The following is a 21932-nucleotide window of genomic DNA, read 5'->3' on the forward strand; positions in this document are numbered from 1 at the left end:
AGAACCCAAATAGACCTACCACCTATTTTCTAAAAAACCAGCCTTGTTTTGTGAAGAATTCCTCCTAAGCTACCTTCCCAATGACACATTCCATCCAATCACACTAGGATATTTATTTAAGGGAACAGAAGGTAAGTCACAGGACGTAATACCAATTACAGCCATTTGGGCATCTGTATCTGAAACAATGAGAACAATTAGAATTAGACTCCAATTCTAATACAATCTCCTGCTTGATGCATCTTACTGGTGGACATACTGTGCAAAGTTCCATGTCTGTTGTAATATAATACGGACACTGTTGCACAAGTATGCTCTTCTGCAAATGCAAAAATGGAGTTGCTCAATAGTACAGCCATTGGAAATAATGGCCACACTATCTGACAGCTACATTTGCACGAGAGCACACTTGTGCAACTGCATGCATGTGAGAATGCACATAAAACTTTGTGCAGTACGTCAGCCACTCATTGTGAACTGCATGCATATGATACCGCTCAGCAAAGCTTTGCTTAGTCCACTCTAAAGGCTCATACATGGCACTTGATGCTGTCATAATTTCAGCCATTTGACTATTGCAAAATAAACCACCCCTCTTTTGCATATGCACTCTATGCAATGTGTCCACTGACTGTTCTGTTTAATAATTGCTCAAGTCCTAAGTCAAGGCCAATCCTTCTGAGGTTCTTCTGAAGAATCCTCCCTCTTGAAGTTCTTTATGCATTGTGTTTTGTATACTGTAGAAACATGAAAAAGAAATAAACAACATAATCTCATGCAAGTAAGAATGTTGACGCTTAAGATGCTAGCATCCAAAAAACGGTGATGAAATTTTTCCTCCTGCATCCAAGAGCTTTGCTTCCCCATAAAAACATTTCTGCAATGACAAGCATATACCACCAGCTTCTTATTCAGGCTGAATAGTCTGTATATTCTTAGTGCACTGTCAGAATGTATCTGAAGGAAGATGAAGAATTCTGAAGATATTTGCATGGACAACTACAAGTGACAGTGACAACACAGATATAGCAATCACCACTGGTGGTCTTTGGACTGGACTTCCGAGTGGAAGTCCGCTTCCACATGCCACCAGGAACCTTCAAATCATCATTTTCCTGCTGCCCTGCTGCCCGCCTGCTGGTGGGCCTGAGCATGACTGTGAAGGGCAAGGGTGGCTGCAGCCCGATCTACTCCCAACAGCAATCTTCCTGAGCTCCCCCCCACCTGACTATCAGCTGTTTAGGGCATCCAGACACGGAGGCCTTTCTGCCAGAGGCCTCCTGAAGCTCTCTAGACAGGCTGCCTGCGGGCAATGCAGTGGAGAAGAAAGGGGGCAGAGTGGTGGCCTCATGGCCTGTGCATAAACTGCCCTCATGTGCTGAGCCTGTGCCTGCCTCAGACATCCGACTCCTCGAAGTAATGGAGGCATGTGATTTCCTTTTTGTGGTTATTCCCCCCTCCTTTGAATATTTACAGAACAGCTTGCCATAGGGCTTCGATATTGGGCACAGACGTAGGGCAGGATGGGAAAGCTCTGAATATTTAGTTTGAAGTGGGTCAGTCAATCAGCAAGCAGTAAAGCAGGCAGAAAGGGTTCTCTCTATCCGCAGAGTACTTCATACCTAGTGACAGTGGAGCTAACTATTCATATCCAAATTAACAAATACTTAAAAAAAAAAAAAGAGCCCTGTGCTCAAGTTGGTGTGCAGTCCAGAAGATCTGAGTGGGAACTGTGAAGCAAGAGGCATGTATTGTGGTTTTAACTTTCCCCCTTACAAATGCATTATATGTCCGAGCTGGCTTGTGATCCAAGTGTGTGTTTGAACTGTGGAACACAGGACACGTGTTTTGTCCCAATTGGTTTCTGAATGGTCAATAATCCACTGGGGATTGCTCTACCTATTTTTATTTTTTTTAAAAATGCACTCTGGCCCATACCTTTGGGTTTGTGATGAATGAGCAAGGTGGTGTGTAATTGGCCAGGATTTAAGTGCCAGGACTGTCACTGCAAAATATGGTATGTGCAGGTGGGAAGTATCTTCTTCAGAATTTGTTCTAAAGAACAAATAAGTTGCCAGCTTTCCCTAAAAATGTCCTGATGTAAGAAATAGTGCATTGCAGCTTGTTTTGTGGTGGGGGTGGCAGGGGGCTCTAAAATTGCTTAGGTGTACCTCCACATCAGAGAACAAAATATGGGGACAAATCTCTTTAGTGTAACTGAACATAAGAAGAGCCTTGCTAGGATGAAGCCCAAGGCCTATCTAATCCAGCATCCTGTTTCCCACAGTGGCCAAACAGATGCATTTGAGAAGCCCACAAGTGGGTGATAAAGGTATACCCCGTCTCCTGTCATTGCAACCATAATTCAAAGGCACATTGCCTCTGAATCTGGAGGAAGCAATAGCCATCAACGCTAGTAGCTATTGACAGACTTGTACTCTATTAACTGGTCTAATCCTTTTTTAAAGCCATTTAAGCTAGTGGCCATCACTATATACTGTAGCAACACATTCCATTGACTAATTATGTGCTGTGTAAAGAAGCACTTATGACTGAATGCCCTAAATGTCTTGCTAATCAGTTTCACTGGACGACCTCTGAATCTAGTGTTGTGAAAGAAGAAGCAAAACTTCTCCGTAACTGCTATTTCCATGCTATGCATAATTTTGTAAACCTCTATCATGTTTCCTCTTACTCACTTTTTTCCTAAACTAAAAAGTCCCAAATGCTGTAGTCTTTCCTCATAATTGTTTATACTGTTTTACTGTAAACCACTGCAAGATTCATTGAGTAGTTGTATACAATTGTAACAAGCAAACAAACAAGATAACTTAAGAGAGCACAGACTCTGTTGTGAACCCTGTCGCCTATCAAGATCATCTGTAGAGTCCGTTTATGGTTGCCACCAGCTTATCTGGTGGCGACTTGGGAACGGGCCTTCTCTGTGGCTGCCCCTGGGCTTTGGAATATGCTCCCTGTCAAAATAAGAGCATCTCTCTTTGCTTTTTAGGAATCAAGACCCACCTGTTTTTTCAGGCTTTTATCTGAAATTAATATTAAACCATTTAATTGTTTTTTTATCCCATGACATTGTTTTAACTTTTTATTCTGTGCAATTGTTTTAATTGTTTTTACTCTGTTTTATATTTGTTGTGTTTTAAATTGTGTACATTGCCTAGAGATACACATATCAGGCAACATATAAACATGATAAACAAATTCTCTAGCACCCTGACCCTTTTGGTTGCCCTCTTCTGCACTTTTCCCAGTTCTCTAATACCCTTTTTGAGATGTGGTGACCAGAACTGTACACAGACTGACACCTATAGCAGTGCACTAAGGATGTGCCAGGAAGTGCTCCTAACTGCACAGTGTTGGGCATGCATGCAGTGGGAGAGACCAAAGTTTGATTATTGTCCCCCCGCCCAATCTCAGATGGCAGCCACTGCTACTGATAAGATGTTATCTGTTAGTACAGTGGTCCCTCTACTTACGAAATTAATCCGTTCCGAATGCACATTTGTAAGTCGAAAAATTCGTAAGTCGAAAAGCGGTTTCCCATAGGAATGCATTGGGAACGGATTAATGCGTTCCGGAGCCTAGAAAAAAGACCCGGACCCCCAGTAAGGCTTGCAAACTGCACAGGAACATTTCTTTTCAAGAATAAACAGGCAGTAAACAGGCAGGCAAGTCAAGGAAACCGCATGTAAAATTCGTAAGTCGAGGAAACCCCATCTAAAAATTTGTAAGTCGAGGAAACCCCATCTAAAAATTTGTAAGTCGAAAAAACCACATCTAAAACCGGATCTAAAACTGCCGTTTGTAACTCGAAAAATACTTATGTCGAGTAGTTTGAAAGTCGAGGGACCACTGTATAGCCATACTTAGGTGGAGCTACCAGTGGTTAGACTGACTGACAGCATTTAATATGTATGATTGCCACCGTTATGGCAAGGACATTCTGTATTGGGGGGTAATATATCTAAATATTTAATTCTCTTGGGACATGCGTGCGCAGGATTTGGCGGTAGAACTCTCGTGACACGCTGCAAGAGTTCCGAAGTGAGAAGGACTGAGGAGGAGAGGGGGAAGAAAGTGCTGGTGGTGGCCGGCTGGCGGGCAGAGGAGGGGGAAAGAAATTTGGTGGCGGGCAGGGGGAGAGAAAGGTGGAGGCGGGTGGTGGGCAGGGAAGAGAAATGCGGTGGGCAGCGGGCAGGGGGAGAGAAAGGTGGCGGCGGGCAGCGGGCGGGCAGAGGGGGGGAGAAAAGCCACGGCGGCAGGCGGATGGGAGGGAAGAAAAACGGTGGCGGTGGGGCCCTTCTTGGCCACCTGTCACGGCCCTGGGGGGGGAGGAATGGGAGGGGAGAGCGTGGGGCCGGAGGGAAGGGGAAGAGTGGAGAGACCGGGTCGGGAGGAAGAGGGAGGGGGAAACAGCCGGCCCCAAAGTGCCGCACAGATGCTCTGTGCGGGGTCGTCTAGTTAATATTAATCTGTAATAAGTTGAGGGATAAGATGTTAGTTGAGAGACAATTTAGTTGAGGGACAGGAACCCTCAACTAAGGAACCCTTTATACCTTCGCCTCAATAATAGACATGTAGATATACACACTTCCCAAAATTTAGTAACACATAAGTGCCTAAAAGTGTTGCTGGCAGACACCAGATTTTTTTACTGTCTAGAACTGAAACTGTGGTTTGGCAACACAGGTTCCTACTCAACATGTCCATAAACAGACCTTATGAGCCCCATAGGCTAAAATGGGCCAATTAATCACATTCATTATACATTTTGAAGAATTTATTTGATCAGCCTTTGATTCTATTTTCAGGGATAGACTTTGGGTAAAGTTGGAGACTTCTTCCATTGACAGTAGATTGCTTGCTCTTCAAAATGAATGCTTCATCTAAACCTGTGTTTCACAACGTTTTTGGAGTCATGGACTGGTACATTATTCGTGTGCAGTTTCCTGGACCAGCAGTTAGTAAGGGGGTCGCCCCCCTCACCCTAAACCCCACCCCCAGGCACCCCCCCAAAAAACAATTTTGGGCAGCTCTCTGGAGCTCATTTCCAGGCAGCCCTCGCTGCTGGATAATGTTCATTTCAAGGAAGCGAAATGAACGTTATCCAGTAACGAGGGCTGCCTGGAAATGAGCTCCGGAGAGCTCCCACCGGCCCAAAATTGTTTTTTTTGGGGGTAATTTTTATTAGTGATGGCTCACTAATACCCAACACCTTACGGACCGGCACTGGTCCGCGGACCAGTGGTTGGGAAACACTGATCTAAACAACTACCTGAGGGTGAGGTTCAATCAACAAGGACATTTATCAGACCCAGTTCCAGAGAGGTGTAAAACGGCTGTATTTTAGTCCCCTTGCTATTTAACTATTACATACATTCTCTAGTGCAAGTCTTACAAAATTCTAATTTTCACCCTCCTAATTTGACCTCTTGTCCAATTCCTGCACTGTGTGGTTGTAGGAAATCCTAGACAAACCTTATCCCTGGCTAATTGCTTATACAAACAACTTCCTAAGTTCTGCCATGCCTTTTGCTTTGGACTGTTTAAATGTGTACCTTCGGCTGTTTTGGAGGGTAGATTCCGCCATATGCTGTATTCCCATGGCTCTGCCTCTGCTCTCAGGCATGATTGAGTCAGTGGAACATGTATTACTTTATTGTGTTTTTGACAGAGATATACGTTCTCTTCTTATTGGTCCAATTTTGTTATACTATCCAGGCAGGCCAGATGACTTTTATGTATTTTTTCTTCTTTCTAACATTGATGCCGAGATTACCTATTGTGTAGCTAAATTTTGTGTCACTGCTTGTAACATCAGGAAACAAACAGTTAACTCTTCTATTATGTAAGGTACATGTGTTATTCTGGTGGTGGGTTGGTAGTATTATTCAGTATTATTCATTATTATGTAGTATTTTAAGTTATGTTGCCTGTAACTGTTGATTTTTGTAATTGCTGTCTGGTCATGGACGATAATAAAAATAAATAAATAAATTTGTCTGTATATTTGTTTGAACAAAACAAAGTTGTACTGTCTGATGACCTACAGAAACCAAATTTTTCATACTCAATCTTGCCTCTGAAATTAGGTGAATGGAGTACCTTTTACACTGGAATATATTCAGGGAAAATTTGTATGTTTTTACAATTTTTTGAAGAAATTCTGAATATCATACTTCCCAATTACCTACAGATACCAAATTTTGCATGAATTTTCCTGCCTTTTAAAGTAGCTGAATGCACCATTGTTTACACTGGAATATGCTTGGGGACACATTTAAATAATTTCTGAGTGGTTTTTTCTTAGCAGACATTCTGAATTAATAATCATATTTTAACTGTTATTGTTCTAAGCAGATTTTTAACACTTTATAATCAGATCAAAACAACATAATGCCCAAGAAAAGCAGATCTTTCTCAGTTTCAAATTTACTATTACCAGCTTTTTGAGACCTCTTTAATGCACAAGTTTTTTGAAAAACAACAACCCAAGTGTTCAAGACAGCTTCAGTCAATCCTGTTACAGTGTCAATCTCATTACAAACCCCCAGTCTCATATTCAGAGGGAGGGAATAAAATCCACAACCTCACCTAACAGGAGGAACAACAATAGAAGGGAGAAAATAAAACATAAAATGAAGTTCATACCGACAATCCAGAACCAATGAATTTCATTGCTTCTCTTATTTCTTCTTTGACATTTATAGTTGGGTGCAACTGTTCTATGCACATGGCTTCCCTGATTTTTCGTTTTCTCACATCTGCCTCCACAGCCAAGGTGGTATCTTTGTATTCACTGCTCTGCCTTGGTGTTGTTCTTTAACATGCACTGCTCATGGTTTTGTTCTGTCTTTGTGCCAGCACAATTTTATCCTCTCCCAATTTTATTCCCCCCACCCCGCCCGAGAAACTGGGGTTTTGTAATGGGATTGATGCTGTAATAATATTGGTTGATTTCTGCCAGGGTTTTTTTTGGCTGAATCATGACACTGAGTGGTATTTAAGAGCACGACTTAGCCACTTTTGTGTAGTACTGGGGCTGATGTTCTACATCAAAATGTCTGCTGTCTTGAACACCTGTTTTTTAAAACATATATATGTGCATTAAAGAGGTCTTGAAAAAGCTGGTGAATTGTGGAAAATGCATATTTCTTCTTCATCATTATATCATCTTAATTTACTATTATTCAAATTTCCCATATATGGTCATTATAATAAAATAAATAATGTTTAAAAGGTGAAATCCTACTGATTTCAAATTGTTCTTTTAGTTCCCTTTTGCAAGCACATTAATAAAAAACTAGCTGGCCCGGGGGCAGAGCATCTGCGCCTCCAGTTTGGCCCAGCTGTTTTCTCCTGCTCGCCGCCGCCACTGTTGTTTGCTCACTGGCCGGCCGCAGGCGCTTAACTTCCCACCCACCCGCCCGCCTGCCAGCCGCCTCCGGCTGGCCCACCACCACCTCCTCCAGTTGGCCGGCTGCCTCCTTGGCTCCTCCCACTGGTGCGGCTCCTCCCACTGGCACAGCTCCACCAGCCTGTTGCCTCCTCCTGCTGGCACAGCTTTGCCTGCCAGCACGGCTCCACCAGCTGGCCACCTCCTCCCACCGATGCGGCTCCATCAGCAGGTGTGGCTCCGCCAGCTACCATGGCTGTTTTCTTCCTCCATCCCCATCACTTATCCCCCGGCAGTTGCTCACAAACTCTCGCGAGAGCTGCCATGCATGGGATTAATGATAGAGACGTTTAAGAGAATTAAAAATAAGGAAAATTCTATTACATACTTTCCTACAAGTGTAATCTGTGCAAAATGACTTGCGTGGTCAACAATGGTCCTCACCTGCTAGCTTTTAATAAAGACCACAAATATATTAACACTACTAGGAAAAAGCACATACCAGATGTTCCACTGGACCTAGCCAAAGAAAAAGAAAGTAACTATTTCCCAGAAGACACAATACAAATGAAGAAATGGATAAATAAAGCCCAACCCCAGCAGAGCCTATGACCAAAAAGGAAAAAAAGAAAGAAAGAAAAAAGAAAAAAAAGAAGAAAAGGGGGGAAAAGAAATAAAATAAATAAATAAAAAATAAATAAAAGACAAAAACCTGTCAAACTACTGGAGTCACTTCTCAAACTTTAAACTTCTATAAACAAACCATTTCTTAGATTTTCTACCTCAAAATTGGTATGGATCATCCTCAAACCCATACTCTCAACTTTCAAACTAAATCTCTTGAGCCATTTTCTAACTTTAAACTGTAGGACCTACTCTCCCATAATTTCTGGTTATAACAGGTATTTGTCTCACACTTAACATAGTGATGCAAATACAGTCTCATAATAATGGTAATATAATATTAGCAGTTTTAATTCCAATCATTCCAGGCTCATTTCCCAATGAGCCTGGACATGGAATTTTATTTTATCACAGCTGCCACACACTGAAAAACATTTTTATTGAGCTATTCACCAGAACCCCAAGATCCCTTTCCTGGTTAGTCACTCACAGTTCAGACCCTATCAGTCTGAAATTGGGATTTTTTGCCGCAATGTGCCACAAATAACACTTATTTTGAACCATTTACATTCCATTGCCCATTCACCAATTGGAGAGAAACCTTTGGAGCTCTTCACAATCCACCTGTGGCATAGGGAGGGCATAGATGGATTGTGTTTGGCCGGTCCGCCGTGGGCACCTGGAGGTGGTGCCCCCTACACAGCACCCCTTTTCTCCACCTGAGCAGTGCTCCTTCTTTCGCCATTACCATGGGCATCCAGCAGCGACCACATCAACTGCGGTGGTGGACTCCCTGACTGAGCAGTCCAGGGTAGGCTGCCCTACCCCTGCTGCTGAGCTGGCTGTCACACATGTGCACCAGCCATTTGAAAGGGTGGCACAGTAGCAGAGTGGCACAGTAGCAGGGACAGGGCAGTCTCCCCTGGGCTACTCAGTCAGGGGGGCTGCTGCCGGGTGCCCGCAGCAGTGGCCAGAGAAGGGGTGAGCATGGCGGCCCCATGAAGAACTGGAAGCACCCCAGTGGCAGCTTTGCACAGGTTCTTTGAGCCCGTGCATGCAATTACAGCTCTGCCCCTGTTCACCGCCCTGAAAATTTTGGAGTTGTCTGCAAATCTGGCCACCTTACTGCTTACCCCAATTTCTGGATGATTTGTATTAAAAAGCACTGGTCTGAATATAGCTTCCTGCGCAGTCCCACTTCTCTCCATTGTGAAAATTGTCAGTGCATTCCTACCCTGTTTTCTGTTCTTGTACTACTACCACCGCTGCCGCCACCACTACTGTTTTCTGACCCTTGACATGTTAGAAGTCTATAAGTGGACCTGTTCCCTTATCCCATAAATGCTAAGTATAGTCAAGAGCAGTAAAAGAACTTTACCAAAAGCTTTTTGAAAGTCCAAGTATAAAATGTCAACTCAATCATCACGTCAGTCTCAGATGACTTTTGATGCTGTCAAATAACTCTAAAAGGTTAGTGAAGCAAGGTTAGCTTTACAGAAGCTATGCTGATTATCTTTCTGCAAGGCATATTCCTCTATAAGTTTATTAGTTTTTCTTTAACTAGGCTTCCCATCAATTTATTCCCTTAAATGTTTGCTCCAGGAACATGTAAGCTACACCATGTGTACCTATGCCATGTGTATCTTTGCTCTTGCAAGTGTGTATAACTAAGGATCACAGTCTGGACACAAGCAAATTTCAATGTGAGTACTCCTAAAGGAGCAATGGGCTCAAAGACAAGGATTTTGAAAACAAAGACATACATGTAATTGAATTAACAGAAGCACATTGCAGACAGAAGCATTTGGCAGCCTTGGCGAGAAACCATTTCATTCAGGAGGGGGAGCAAGGGCTGATGGCTATGCAGGAGATAGGTTAGTTAGGAGAGCAAAGAGGGGATGGGGAAGGATAGAGAGCATATAGAGAACAGAGTGGAGAAGAGAGGAAAGTACTGTTATTTTCCCTTAAGCAGACTCCTCTTTTGCTCTGGACTCAGAGTCACCGTCAGGGTGAATTCTGACACATTTCTGAAGCTCCATTCCTCAAAATATACAGAACTGTATAAAAGATTTTACAGCTTCTATGGTGTGGCACCTTAACTTGCAGTTTTCACACTTTTAAAAGTACACATGAGAATTGGAAGCATCTTAACTCAAATATTTTTAGATTATGAATATGTACTACTGCCAGAAGACCCTTACAGCCCACCTTCTAGGAATTACATTGCAAGTACATCTTAGAAACCTAAGGGGAAATATCAACGTAGCAAGTGAAATCTATTCTATGTAGATTGCCAAGCTTCATTCACTACATTGGTGTTCTCTCTTGGGTTTCTCGCTTGCACCTACTCACACAATAGAGCAGGTATGTCAAACAGTGGCCCTCCAGACATTGTTGGCCTATCACTCCCATCATCTCTTACTAGGAGCCACTGAGACTGGGGGAGATGAGAGCTGTAGGCCAACAACAGCTGGAGGGCCACAGTCGGACACCCTTGCAATAGAGATAGAGCAGTCGTTCTGTGTGGCTTGCAACTGTCTAAACACCCTTATGCTTTTTTGGAACTTCTGTACAGATGCCAAACTATTTTCACACATCCCTTTCATTTATAAAATCTGAACCAACCAAAAATTGTCTAATTAATCAAACAGCGTAACTGACGTATGAGTATGGAAAGACATGTATTCTAATCATTTACTATTTCCATTAGGGGAGTGGGTCATAGGTGTACATCAGTGAACAAATGAGTAGTATTAGAAGGAGCCTGCTATGTAATGTTTCACTTCCAAACCGCTTCTGACAAAGTTCCCCACCACAGTCTCATGAGTAAATTTGGCAGTCATAGGATAAGGGGACAGGTTCATGTGTGGATTGGTAACTGGTTGAAGGACAGGAAACAGAGAGTAGGAATAAATGGACAGTAAAATTTTGATATGTACACATCCCCTGCATATTCCTCTTAAATTCCAGAACTGGGTTTTAAAAGTATTAGGTTCCTTGCAGAACAAACCAAGTTTGTAATAGATGGGTTGGAAGTGTCAATTTTCTCTTACTTACCTCTAACAACTCATAAAAAGAAAATTATGCTTTTGAGAAGTAGATTAAATTTTTAGAAACATGCTAAACAGGCAGGATCTTCCTTTCAAACTATGTGTAGAATACCCAATGGAAACTAATATCTGTAGGAAATGAAGGATTTAAAAAATAAGACTCAGATGAAGTAAAAGTGGTGGACTTCAACGAGATGGAAACAGATAAGCACAATTTAAAAAGAGTAACTGAGCAAAATTCAGAAGGCCTAGTTCTTTTCCAAGGTGCTCAACTTGTACTGGTACATATTTCAAATGGCATACGCAAAACTACAAAAAAAATCAATCTACATAGAAAATTAGCATTTCCATCAGAAGGGCTCTAGCTGAGCCTTCTCTGACAGCTAGTTTTCTACAGGCTTTTTGATGTGTTTTATTACAGCCTGGTGGATTTTTATTTTTAATGGTGTCTTTTTTGTTCATATTCTACGTAGAGGCGGGTCTCACAATCCGTGAGACCCGCTTTTGTAAGAACTGTGGGGAGAGTGGGCTAAGCCTATTCTCCCCACAGACGAGTGGGCAGGGAGCCCTGGGCAGCCGGATCAGCCGCCCACACGTTTGCTGGCTCTGTGGTGGAGCCAGCGGGGAGTGGGGGGGGAGCGGGGGCCACATGGTCCCCGCAAGTCCCAGTATGCCCTGCGCAAGCACGCAGGGCATACTGGGGAGACCCCCGGAGCCGGGAGGTGGCTTTTTGCCTCCCGGCCAGGGGTCGGCTCATGAGTAGGTGCGGCACGAAGGCGCGCTGCGGCTACTCATGATCCTAAAAAGCAGGTTTGCTGGAGCGCTCGCTCCGCAAATCTGTTTTTTAGCAGGGGTTCTCGAGCGGGTTACCCGCTCAAGAACCACCGGGCTCGGCTGCGAGCCCGGTGGTTCTTAGCCTCTGCTAGCCCGGTTTTTGCTGATCGTGAGAATCGCCCCATTGTGTTTTTATTCTATTGTGTTAAAGTTTTGTATTACTTCTATTGTTTTATTGTTGTGAGTCACCCCAAACAGTATTGTACTGGAGGGGTGGGATCTATCTATCTATCTATCTATCTATCTATCTATCTATCTATCTGATTTGTATACCGCCCTTCCAAAAAGGCTCAGGGCAGTTCAAACAAACAAACAAACTGAACCCGCACAGAGCATCTGTGCGCTAGTGCACTCGGCTTTCCCACTACCTCATTCATCCTTCCCCACCCCAGAGACTTGGTGGGGCAGCAGAAGGCCCCTTCACTCGGCCTTTCCCCCCAGCTCGGCCTCCTCCCTGAGACTTTGCTCAGGCGTTCCTCCCCACCCTGCTCTCCCTTTGCTCACCACTCGGCAGCTACTTTCCCTGTCTGCTTGCTGCTTGGCCGTACCTCCCCTCTGCTTGCTCTTTGCTGTCCCCCCGCTCGCCACTTGCTTCCCCCCCATCTGCCCATTCCTCCCTCTGTTGGCCACTGTGCAGTTGCTTTCCCCTCCATTCACCATTGGCTCATGCCTCTCCCCACTCGCCACTTGCTCCCCCCCCCACCATTTGGACTTTGTCCTCCCTGCTCACTCATTGCTCCCCCCCACTCAGCCCTCCCTCCCACCTCCCCACCTGACTTAAGCCGCCCCATGGTGGTGGAGAGGACGGGCAATGATGGGTCATGCCTTCAGCGGAGGTGGGGCTTGCCACGCACAAACTTCACGTATTAAATAGATAGATAATAATACATGGAGGGCATTGTCTTATGGAGGTGCACTCCATCATATGAGCCTCCACTTGCAATCTGAAGTGGTATGGCCTAGACAAACTTTGACTACCTCAGTGGGAACTAGTAAGTCTCAGTGAGTCTCTTATTTGTATTCTTCATAAGAAATGAAAAACTGGGCCTTTGCCAGTTTGAAGGCTCTGTTAGAAAGTGACTTCCCTTGCAAGGTGGCTTTTAGAAAAGGGGTGCACAGAAGCCAGAAAGCAACATGGTGTCAGATACATTGGCCCTAATAGAAAAACAGATGTTTAAAGATCGATGATAGTAGAAGGAGTAAATCACATTTAATGATAAGATCTCAGCTGATGATACAGAGTCAAAAGCATAATGTGAATTTTAGCAAATCATGAGATCTGATTCTGGTTTGGAGTCCAAGTCTGCCAATACAGTTTGCCAGTTCAGATGTCATGGCAACTGCAGATAACATTAAACAGGAAACTGAGATGAGAAGGGAGGAGAAAGATGGCAGGGGAATGAGTGTTTGAGTCCATTGCTCATTCCTGATTTTCCAGACCATGGTTTGGAAAATTGTTTGAATTAAGTCACACTCGTGTTAGAAAGAAGATGGACGAATCTTTACTATACCTCCTATTTTGCATGTCTGTGATATGGAATTTAAGCCACAATTACCAAGACAGCTAACTATTAGGAATTATATCAATGCAACAAAAGATCATCAAATCCTAGTGTAGAGGAAGTCTCACAGGCAATTAAAGCAGTACACTACACTAAACAAAAGTAAGTCAGACTTTGTTCTCCCTTGGACTGAAAAAAACCTCGGTGGCTGGCATCCAGTCTAATGCTATGCTACATCATCATGTGAGCAGGGAAGGGCCATTTTTGGCAATCTCCCCTCCTTTCTTCTGCCCCAAGGAACATATTTTCAGGAGGCAGAGTGGGTTTCAGAAATTGTTGAAAACAGCCCCTCTTCCCTCATGTGATGGCACAGTGTTAGCCTGGATGTCTAGCACTGCTCCATCAGTGCAGCGCTAATCTAGATCTCAGCTAGGAATTCTACTGAAGCATTCTAAGTTGACACTGATACAAGGTGCAGAGACATTTGCACCTAAGTCACCCAGGCTTGAGCACACTCAGTACAGAACAATGAAAGAACTCAACAACTTATAACTGTATCAGTTTTCTATCCAGTATTGACTGCAGTTTTGTATATGTCTGTTTTGTCCTGCAGAAGGACAAATATACCTCTGTGGGTTTTTAAAAAACCAATATGTTTAATATACTACCTATCAGTAACAGCCTTTGAAACAGAGCTCACCCCAGCTTGTACAAATTCTTAGGAGCCCTTCAGACACAGAAGCATCTGCTAAGGTTTGCATGGTGGGTTGCCTATGAATGACACAACCTATGCCTATGAATGACACAACCACAAGAAAAGGGAAGAATCTGTGAGTGCTTCCCATGGAATCATGTTGGCAAAAACGCGGCAAATCATTGGCAAACCTTGGCAGAAACCCATGTGGTTGCATCATTTTAGACGGAAACGAAAATATGTAGAATCTGCTGTGCAGAATCCCTTCAGGGGAAAGTAGCTACCGTGGGCCTGATTCTACATCTGAATGACACCTTACTTAAAAAGTAAACCACTTCAAAAAACAACAGAGCTGAGAACAGTTAAAGGGGGGAAAATGCACTTACTTTATATTGTCGAGACACCCAGATTCAGGTTTCAATATGGCAGTATGATGAAACATTTTATAAAGAGCAATCCCAAGGAAGATTACATTAAGCTGGAAATAAAAGAAAGGCAGAGTGTCACATGGTAAGTTATTAAGAAAGAGAAAGGAATGAACCTAAGGCTTAGTTCTTTCCAAGGGAGTCAACCTGTGCCTGCAGTTCAAACAGCAGATGGGGACTCACATGACTGAATGCTCATTCATAAACAACAACAACAATCCACCATCTACATAGGAAACAAGTGTATTTGTCAAGAGGGTTCTAGCCGAGCTTTCTCCCTGGCAACTAGTTTTCTATCTGGAGGGAACTGTCTTGTGGAGGTGCATCCCATCACACAGGGCTGCTGGATTAAGACATGCTGAGGCCCTAAGCTACGATGAAGTTAAGAGGCCCCATAATATTTCAAAATGGGTCAGAAGTCCCACCCTGGCACACCACTCACCTCCGCCCCATACCACACTGCTCACGGATACAGCAGCGCTGGTCTGAAGAGGCAAATGCTGCCTTCAGCTGTGATGGTGGGCATTGGTCTAAACCAGGATTGCACAACTTTGGTCCTCCTGCAGGTGTTGTTCTACCACTCTGAACATCCCTATTGGCCACCGTGCTTGGGAATGATGGGAGCAGTAGTCAAAAAACAGCTGGATGGCTGAAGTTGTGCAGCCCTGGTCTAATAACATCCCACTACCATTTGCAGTTATTCCTGCAGAGATTTATAAACTCAACATGATAAAAAATTGTGTAGCCATATAAGAATATTTTTGACTTATCAGAATAATGATGTCTCTTTTAGAGTATGTTTTCCTTCCTCCTTTATTTTTCAATTATGTAAATTTTGAAATTTAGCCATGTTTTTTATATTCAGAGGCCCCTCAGAATGTGAGGCCTTAAACTGTAGCTTAACTTAGCTTGTGCCTAAATCTGGCATGGCCATAATAAGAGTCTTCACTTGCAATCTGGAGTGGTACAATGCAGAAACACACTGACCGCCTCCGTGAGAACTAGATCTGAGAACGTTCTTTGTATCCTTTAACAAAGATGAAGTGAGTTGAGAAATTAGGTCTTCCTAATTTATAGGCTCTGTAAAAAGAGACTGCCTTGCAAGGTGGCTTTTAGGAAAGGGGCACATAGAAGACACAGAGCTACACAAAGCTGTGGTGTCAGATACCACTGGCCTTAACAAGTCCTTTTACAGAAAAACAGATGTTTAAAAATCGAACAGGTTGCTTTTCTGAGCCTCTATAGTACGCTATTTAATCCTCATTCTTCAGGCACAGCAGTGATATTGGTGTGCAGGACTCTGTGTGTGGCCATTTTAAAAGGTAGAATAACAGGATGTACAGGATGGAAAGCAATTACTAAAAATCCACACTGTGATGACTAGACAAAGCACAGTCTGATACAAAATACTCAATAGTTCTACACACAGGAAGCTTTCCGTTACTGAAAGCAAGTTCTCAACAAGCCTGGCAAGAAACAGCACCAGAAAAAAAACAAACCCTAGGGATACAGCACGAAACGGATTTTGCATTTTGTTTCAAGCTTGAAATGGAACACAAGATGGATAAAATGTTTCACTGAAAGAGTGGTCAAACCAGCTCATTCGACAAAACTCAAAACATTTCAAGTATTTCGGCCAGAGGGAACAATGGGGAAACTCACCATTGTTCCCCATGGGTAGCTCTTAGGGTTGTGTGGGTTGTGGTGGTTGTGTGTAGGGCATGAGATTGCGGGTGGCGGGGTAGGGCATGATGGCTGCTACCTACTACCCAAACCACAAAAGTAATGGGCAAGTGGGTGATTTTAAACAAATTTTTAACCTTTCCCTAACCCCCCCCCCGGATCCTAATGATGGGGAGCATCCATCATACCCTACAACACTTTGGTGTCCCTAGGAGCTACCCATGGGGAACAATGGGGTGTTTTGAGTTTCCCCATTGCTCCCTTTGGCCGGAACAAGCGGTACAGAGTGCACACACAGGTTTTGCATTGCAATATGCAATGCATTTTGCCACCCTGCCTTGAAAAACACTGCAAAAGCTCACAGTAAAAGGGAATCTGTCCCTCCCAATACACTTTTCAAACACAGTCCAAAAATGGCCCAAAAATAATCACTGACCCAGATTCCACTGCCAGCCACAGTGCCTGTGCTGCAGTAACATCATTGGCAGAAGTAGCTTCTCACACAGAATTATGTCTCCTTACTTCCTAGCATTGCAACAGCTGCCATAGCAGCAGCCTTAGCAGCAAGCATAGCCATAAACTCACCTAGAGCAACTTCAGCCACATTTTGACTGAGTATACCTTGCAATGCAGATTGCAGAGAAGACCAGAGCAATGAGTGAAGCACAAGTCACCCAAGGCCAGAGATGGAGCTCATCACAGAAATCACCAAGAAAAAAAACCACATACACACACACACACACACACACACACACACACACACACACACAGCTGCCACTGTCCATTTCTTGCCACAACACAGTCTAACAAACAAAACAGCATATAAAAAAACCACAAAATAAAACCTACCCCCTCCTCTCCTGAGGCCATGTTAGAGGCCTCCGGACTGGTTCGGAATTGGGCCGGGCCGGCGGTCTGGCACTGGGGGGGTGTCTAGCTTTAAGGGTGGTGGGGGTAGTGCCCTCCCGCCACTCTTCCCCCTCCAGCACTTGACTTTTACGCAACGTTTTAGGGATGGCAGCGTTCCTCCCTGCCGCCCCTGGCCCCGTTGTTGCCCGGAAAAAGAGGAAGTTGCTGGCACGCATGTGCCCATCGCGGCGCATGCGCACCTGTTGCTGCTGTGCGTGCATGTGCCACACACATCACACGTTGTGTGCGCATGCAACGTGTGATGTGTGGGGCGCATGTGTGGCAGCGATGGGTGTGCACGCGCCGTGATGGGCACATGCGTGCCTCTTCCTCTTTTTCCAGGCAACAACGGGGCCAGGGGCGGCAGGGAGGAACGCTGCCGCCCCTAAAACGTTGCCGGAGGGGTAAGAGTGGCGGGAGGGGTAAGTACTACCCCCCGCCCTTAAAGCTAGACCCCCACCCCCAGTGTCGGACCGCGCCTCCGTGGTCCGTGCACATCCCTATCCTGATGCATCTTCTTCAAGAGAGGCATAAGGGCTCCCTCTGCCTCCCAGTCCCTTTGAATACATTTTGAAATTCCCTCTTTTTGTGTTTCCCCTCCTCCCTCCCTCCCCATAGCCAATGGGGGCAGAGTTGCCTATGACGACGTTTGATTTGTATGATAACAAGCCAACCAAGAAGCAAGGAGATTGCAAACCAATTGGAAGCCAGTGCTAGAAAACCAATCAACAAGGGAAAAACAGGCCTCCAAAATGGTGCTTGAAATGTTAAAAGGTTTCAGTTGAAATGGGGTTGTTTCATTCCGAGCTCAAAACAAGCCCTTTATTTAACGGCATTTTGTTTTAAGCTTGAAACACTTGCAATGGCCCGTTTCAAGCTGAAACATTTTGCGGTCAAACCGTTCTGCAGATCCCTAAAAAAAAGCTGTACAATCACAACAGCGCTTTGGTTTTTATTCATTTTCTCAAAGCATTATGGAGGCAACTGGTGATTTCTCATTAGTCATACACTGCGTCTGCATATGTCCTCAAACCTTTTCGTTCCCTAAAAGATGTCGACCCTTTACAAGAAATAGGAAAAGACATTGGCTCAGTCTCAGGAAGTAGATTTAGGCTAAATACGAGGTGGAATTTCCTAAATGCAAGAGATGTTCCCTCACACAGAAGTGAGCTCTCTTTCTTTCTCTGGGGCCTTGCAGTGGGGGGGGGGGGCTCATGGCAGTGATGGTGGGCGGCCTCGTGGTGATGGTGGGGCTTGTTGCAGCAGTCTGGATGCCAAAATCATCTAGGTGCTGGAAATCGACATTTTTCATGACGGCTTTCAAGGGGACAAAGGTGAACTGCCAAGTGCTTACTAAAGATGTTAGCTTTTTGAACTGCATGCTGTGCCTCAGGTATGCTTTTCTCAGGATGTCAGCAGCATCATGGCCCCAAAGAGAGGTTTTGAAATTTGAAAAACTCACTGAGAGCAGACTGAGTATAGACATTCACTATGGACATTCAGACATTTATGCAGGTTGAGAAACTACTCAGTCTTTGTAACCCAATCTTGTATGCGAGAGAGATCATATTTAATTTGATCTATTGTATTCAGTGTATTATATAATGCTATTGGGAGTTGCTCTTGGTTTTGGCTTTTGGGTATCTGATCACTGATCATAAATAAAGTTTCTTCTTCTACTAAGATTCATTATAAAAGAGAGATGGGGTGGAAAACAGATGGTGACTCTCAGCAGGCTTCTGTTGTTGAAAAGATGAAGTGACACAGTGTCCTGAAAGTTGTTCATATTCTATGTAAAAGCAAAGCAAGCAAACAAACAACAGCCCCAACCTGACTCTTCAAGGCTGATTGACCTGATTTGGCCCAAGTGTTTTTTTTTATTTTAAAAAAATATCTTAATTTGTGAGTTGTTTATTAGTGCTGCAAGGAATTTTTTTCATGCAATAGCTTGAGATGAAAAGTGAGCCCCTAAAGTGTGGGGTTATTCACTGGGGTTCATTTTGTACCTGTTAATCACACCAATATGCCAGTGCTGTAGCACAGTTTTTAGAGCTGCTCGGCATTATCCTAGCCAATCAGGAACTATGCAGTGAATGCAATGCTGCTGCAATGCCACATGCTAATCAGATTTAAATACCCAAAAACATTGCTGAGGGCAAACAATATGCACACATTGCCCTCACTCTGAATATGCAGAAGAAAGGTGGACTGCATTTCAATTGCTGAGTTAACTAGGCCAGCACTCCCTGTCTTGCTCCTCTTTATGCTTTCAGAGCTCACAGACACTGTTCAGGAAAAACCTCACCCCAATCTAACTCTAATTGTGTGCAGTTTCATGTGACTAGTTCGAACAGAATGCCAATGGGATTACACTGGAATTCTGAAAACACATCCTATTGAAAGTAGAGAGGGGCTAACTGCCAATTCACCCCGAATTAATTCAGAAATTAATCCAGCAATTAATCAAGCCAATCCTAGGCCCAGAAAAAATGACCCAGCTCATCTTCTGCAATGCAATGCAGTGAAGTTGCTCCATGACCTTGGCTGCAATCACATGTAATGCAGAACCGCAGTTGAAGGGGCCAGAGGTTCTGTGAGCATTACATGCAAATGCGAACAAGTGGAGTTTGGCATGGCAAAAAACCCGAGGTTTCAGATTTGGGACTCCAATCGGAACCCTTGGATTGTAGTGAAAAACCCAACGTTGGGCACAGCCTGTGGTATGTCCAAACACGGGCCCCTTCAAGCTCCTTCCTCAACTCCAGCCATGATTGGCAGGGACAGTCAGGAGCGGAACCGCGGCTCCATGTAATTAAGCCACCTAGCTCCATTACATTAAATAAAGGACAAGGAATCTTTCTCCACACAGAAGAATCAGATAACATTTCAGGGGCTTTCAAGTTCGTATCTTTGAGATGGGCTTTCATAAATCTCCAAAATTCATTCTGGAACATTTGCCAGCATCCTTAACTGAAAGTAATGCAGCATGGACAGAAATGATGCAATCTGTTTCCCAAAAAGTAGGGGAAATTCAGGCTATTTTACAGAAAACTTCCCACACCCTCAAAAAACACTCCTTGTCAGTCCTCACTGCTTTTACCCTGTCCATACACATTCACAAAAACAACTTAAGGAAAATAAACAGATGTTAAGGTTTATTTCAGAGTACCAACATAGCTCAAATGGAGAAAAACCAAACCAAGCCAAAAAGAAAACAAGGATTTATAAATAGAACTAATGGAGTCTATGTTCTGCTTCTTTATAATGGTGACTCTTAGCAAGGACCTCTCCCATGTATTGTGTGTTTGCTTTGTATCCTACTATAAGATTCTTATTTCTTATACAAAAATAAACCATGTACAAACCCAGAAGTTATTTAACCAAACTTCTCCTCCTTCCCAGCTCATAATTTCTTCTTGGCAAAAGCTGTATTGTAAGTGTTGGAGTCAGTTCCTTGCCAGTAACCCTAAATCAGTCATATTTGTTGAATCCTGAGATGTGTGTTTTCCAGAAATGTTTGAATTGGAAAATTTCCCCTCATTTACATAAAATTTGAATCCCCCCCCAAGAAAAAAAATTAGTATACAAATTTTACAGATGCCCTAAATAGTTTGTGATCTAACTTGGCCAGTTAACTGACCTATTTATAGAGTAAAAGAACCCATCTCCATCATATTGATTTCCCATATAGTATTGCAAAAGTTTTTCAAGTAGCCAAGTAGTTGAACTGAAATATTTGAGAGGTGGGGGAATCAATAAAGGCAGTTCATGTGCTTTAATACTGTCTGATTCTCAGGGATGTATTTCGTTGACACACAGTGGGGTTCCAAGGGAAGTTAAGATTGGTGAAAATCATCCTTACCTCTACTTAAGCGACAGACGGTGCAGCAATAGTCTGGAACTCGCATTGCTGCAAATGCACAATGCCAGTCTGGATGTCAGCCAATGGCATTTTAGAAATGGAAATATTCTCACAGGGGAAAAAAAATCTCTGGTTGAGTCTCCAAAATACTTTATCTATCTATAGTCCTTAGTCAGCTCAATGTACATTGCAGTTGCAATTGCACTGAGCTTCTAAAAGTATCTTTTTATTCCAAAAGAATCCCCCCCCCCTGCAGACTCCTTTGCAAGTTAAATTTGCATTGGTAATAGAACTAATGGAGCCTATGTTAAATTTGCATTGGTAATGCAAATTAAATCAAAGGGATCTGGAATCTTCTGAGACAAATAATACCCACTTCCAGATATCTTTGGGCACTCAGCACAATTGCAATGCACATTAAATTGCCATGAAATCCTAGAGAAAGTGTTGGATGGCGGTGAAATGCAATAAATCTGACCATGAGTGACTTTAGATGGTTACTGGGAAGGCAAGCTTGAAGAGCTACAAGGTTTGTGTTGAATCGCTTGCTAATAAATGCTATGCTGTTTTTGGTAGAGAAGTTTGCCTAGAGCTTCCTTAGTTTTCTTTTGATTGTATTGTGGTCATGAAGCAGTGAGTGTACCAAAGAGAGTACAAACCAATGTTAAAATTTTTAAGATCTTGGCTTTCTTTTGATCTTGACTTTTTCAAAGTTCTTCTTTGAACCTGAGCTTGGAGAAATTCATCAACATCTCCAATGAATCAGTATGCAAATCCAGGTCTGGATGCTGTCCAGCTGGGCTGCAGTCCTTTCAGTGGGTTGTGCCACCACATCCACATTCTACTGCAACACCAACTATTACGCTGCCACACTCGTGCCAATATTGTTAAGATGAGTTTTTTCAGCATTCTACCATTATGAGCCCAGAACGTTC

The 21932-nt window shown here is 43.5% G+C and overlaps 1 protein-coding gene across 6 annotated transcripts in view; it reads right to left on the bottom strand.

Annotated features, from left to right (window-relative positions):
* ADGRL3 (adhesion G protein-coupled receptor L3) overlaps nucleotides 1–21932 on the bottom strand; it is a 753570-nt gene that overhangs the window by 91239 nt on the left and 640399 nt on the right. For all 6 annotated transcript variants that reach the window (XM_053298072.1, XM_053298069.1, XM_053298068.1 and 3 more), the window contains one exon: nucleotides 14505–14596. In XM_053298072.1, the coding sequence (XP_053154047.1) occupies nucleotides 14505–14596 (92 nt within the window). The remainder of the gene's footprint in view (nucleotides 1–14504; nucleotides 14597–21932) is intronic.

This window comes from Hemicordylus capensis, chromosome 2 (assembly GCF_027244095.1).
Source record: "Hemicordylus capensis ecotype Gifberg chromosome 2, rHemCap1.1.pri, whole genome shotgun sequence".
In the NCBI taxonomy this organism is placed as follows: domain Eukaryota; kingdom Metazoa; phylum Chordata; class Lepidosauria; order Squamata; family Cordylidae; genus Hemicordylus; species Hemicordylus capensis.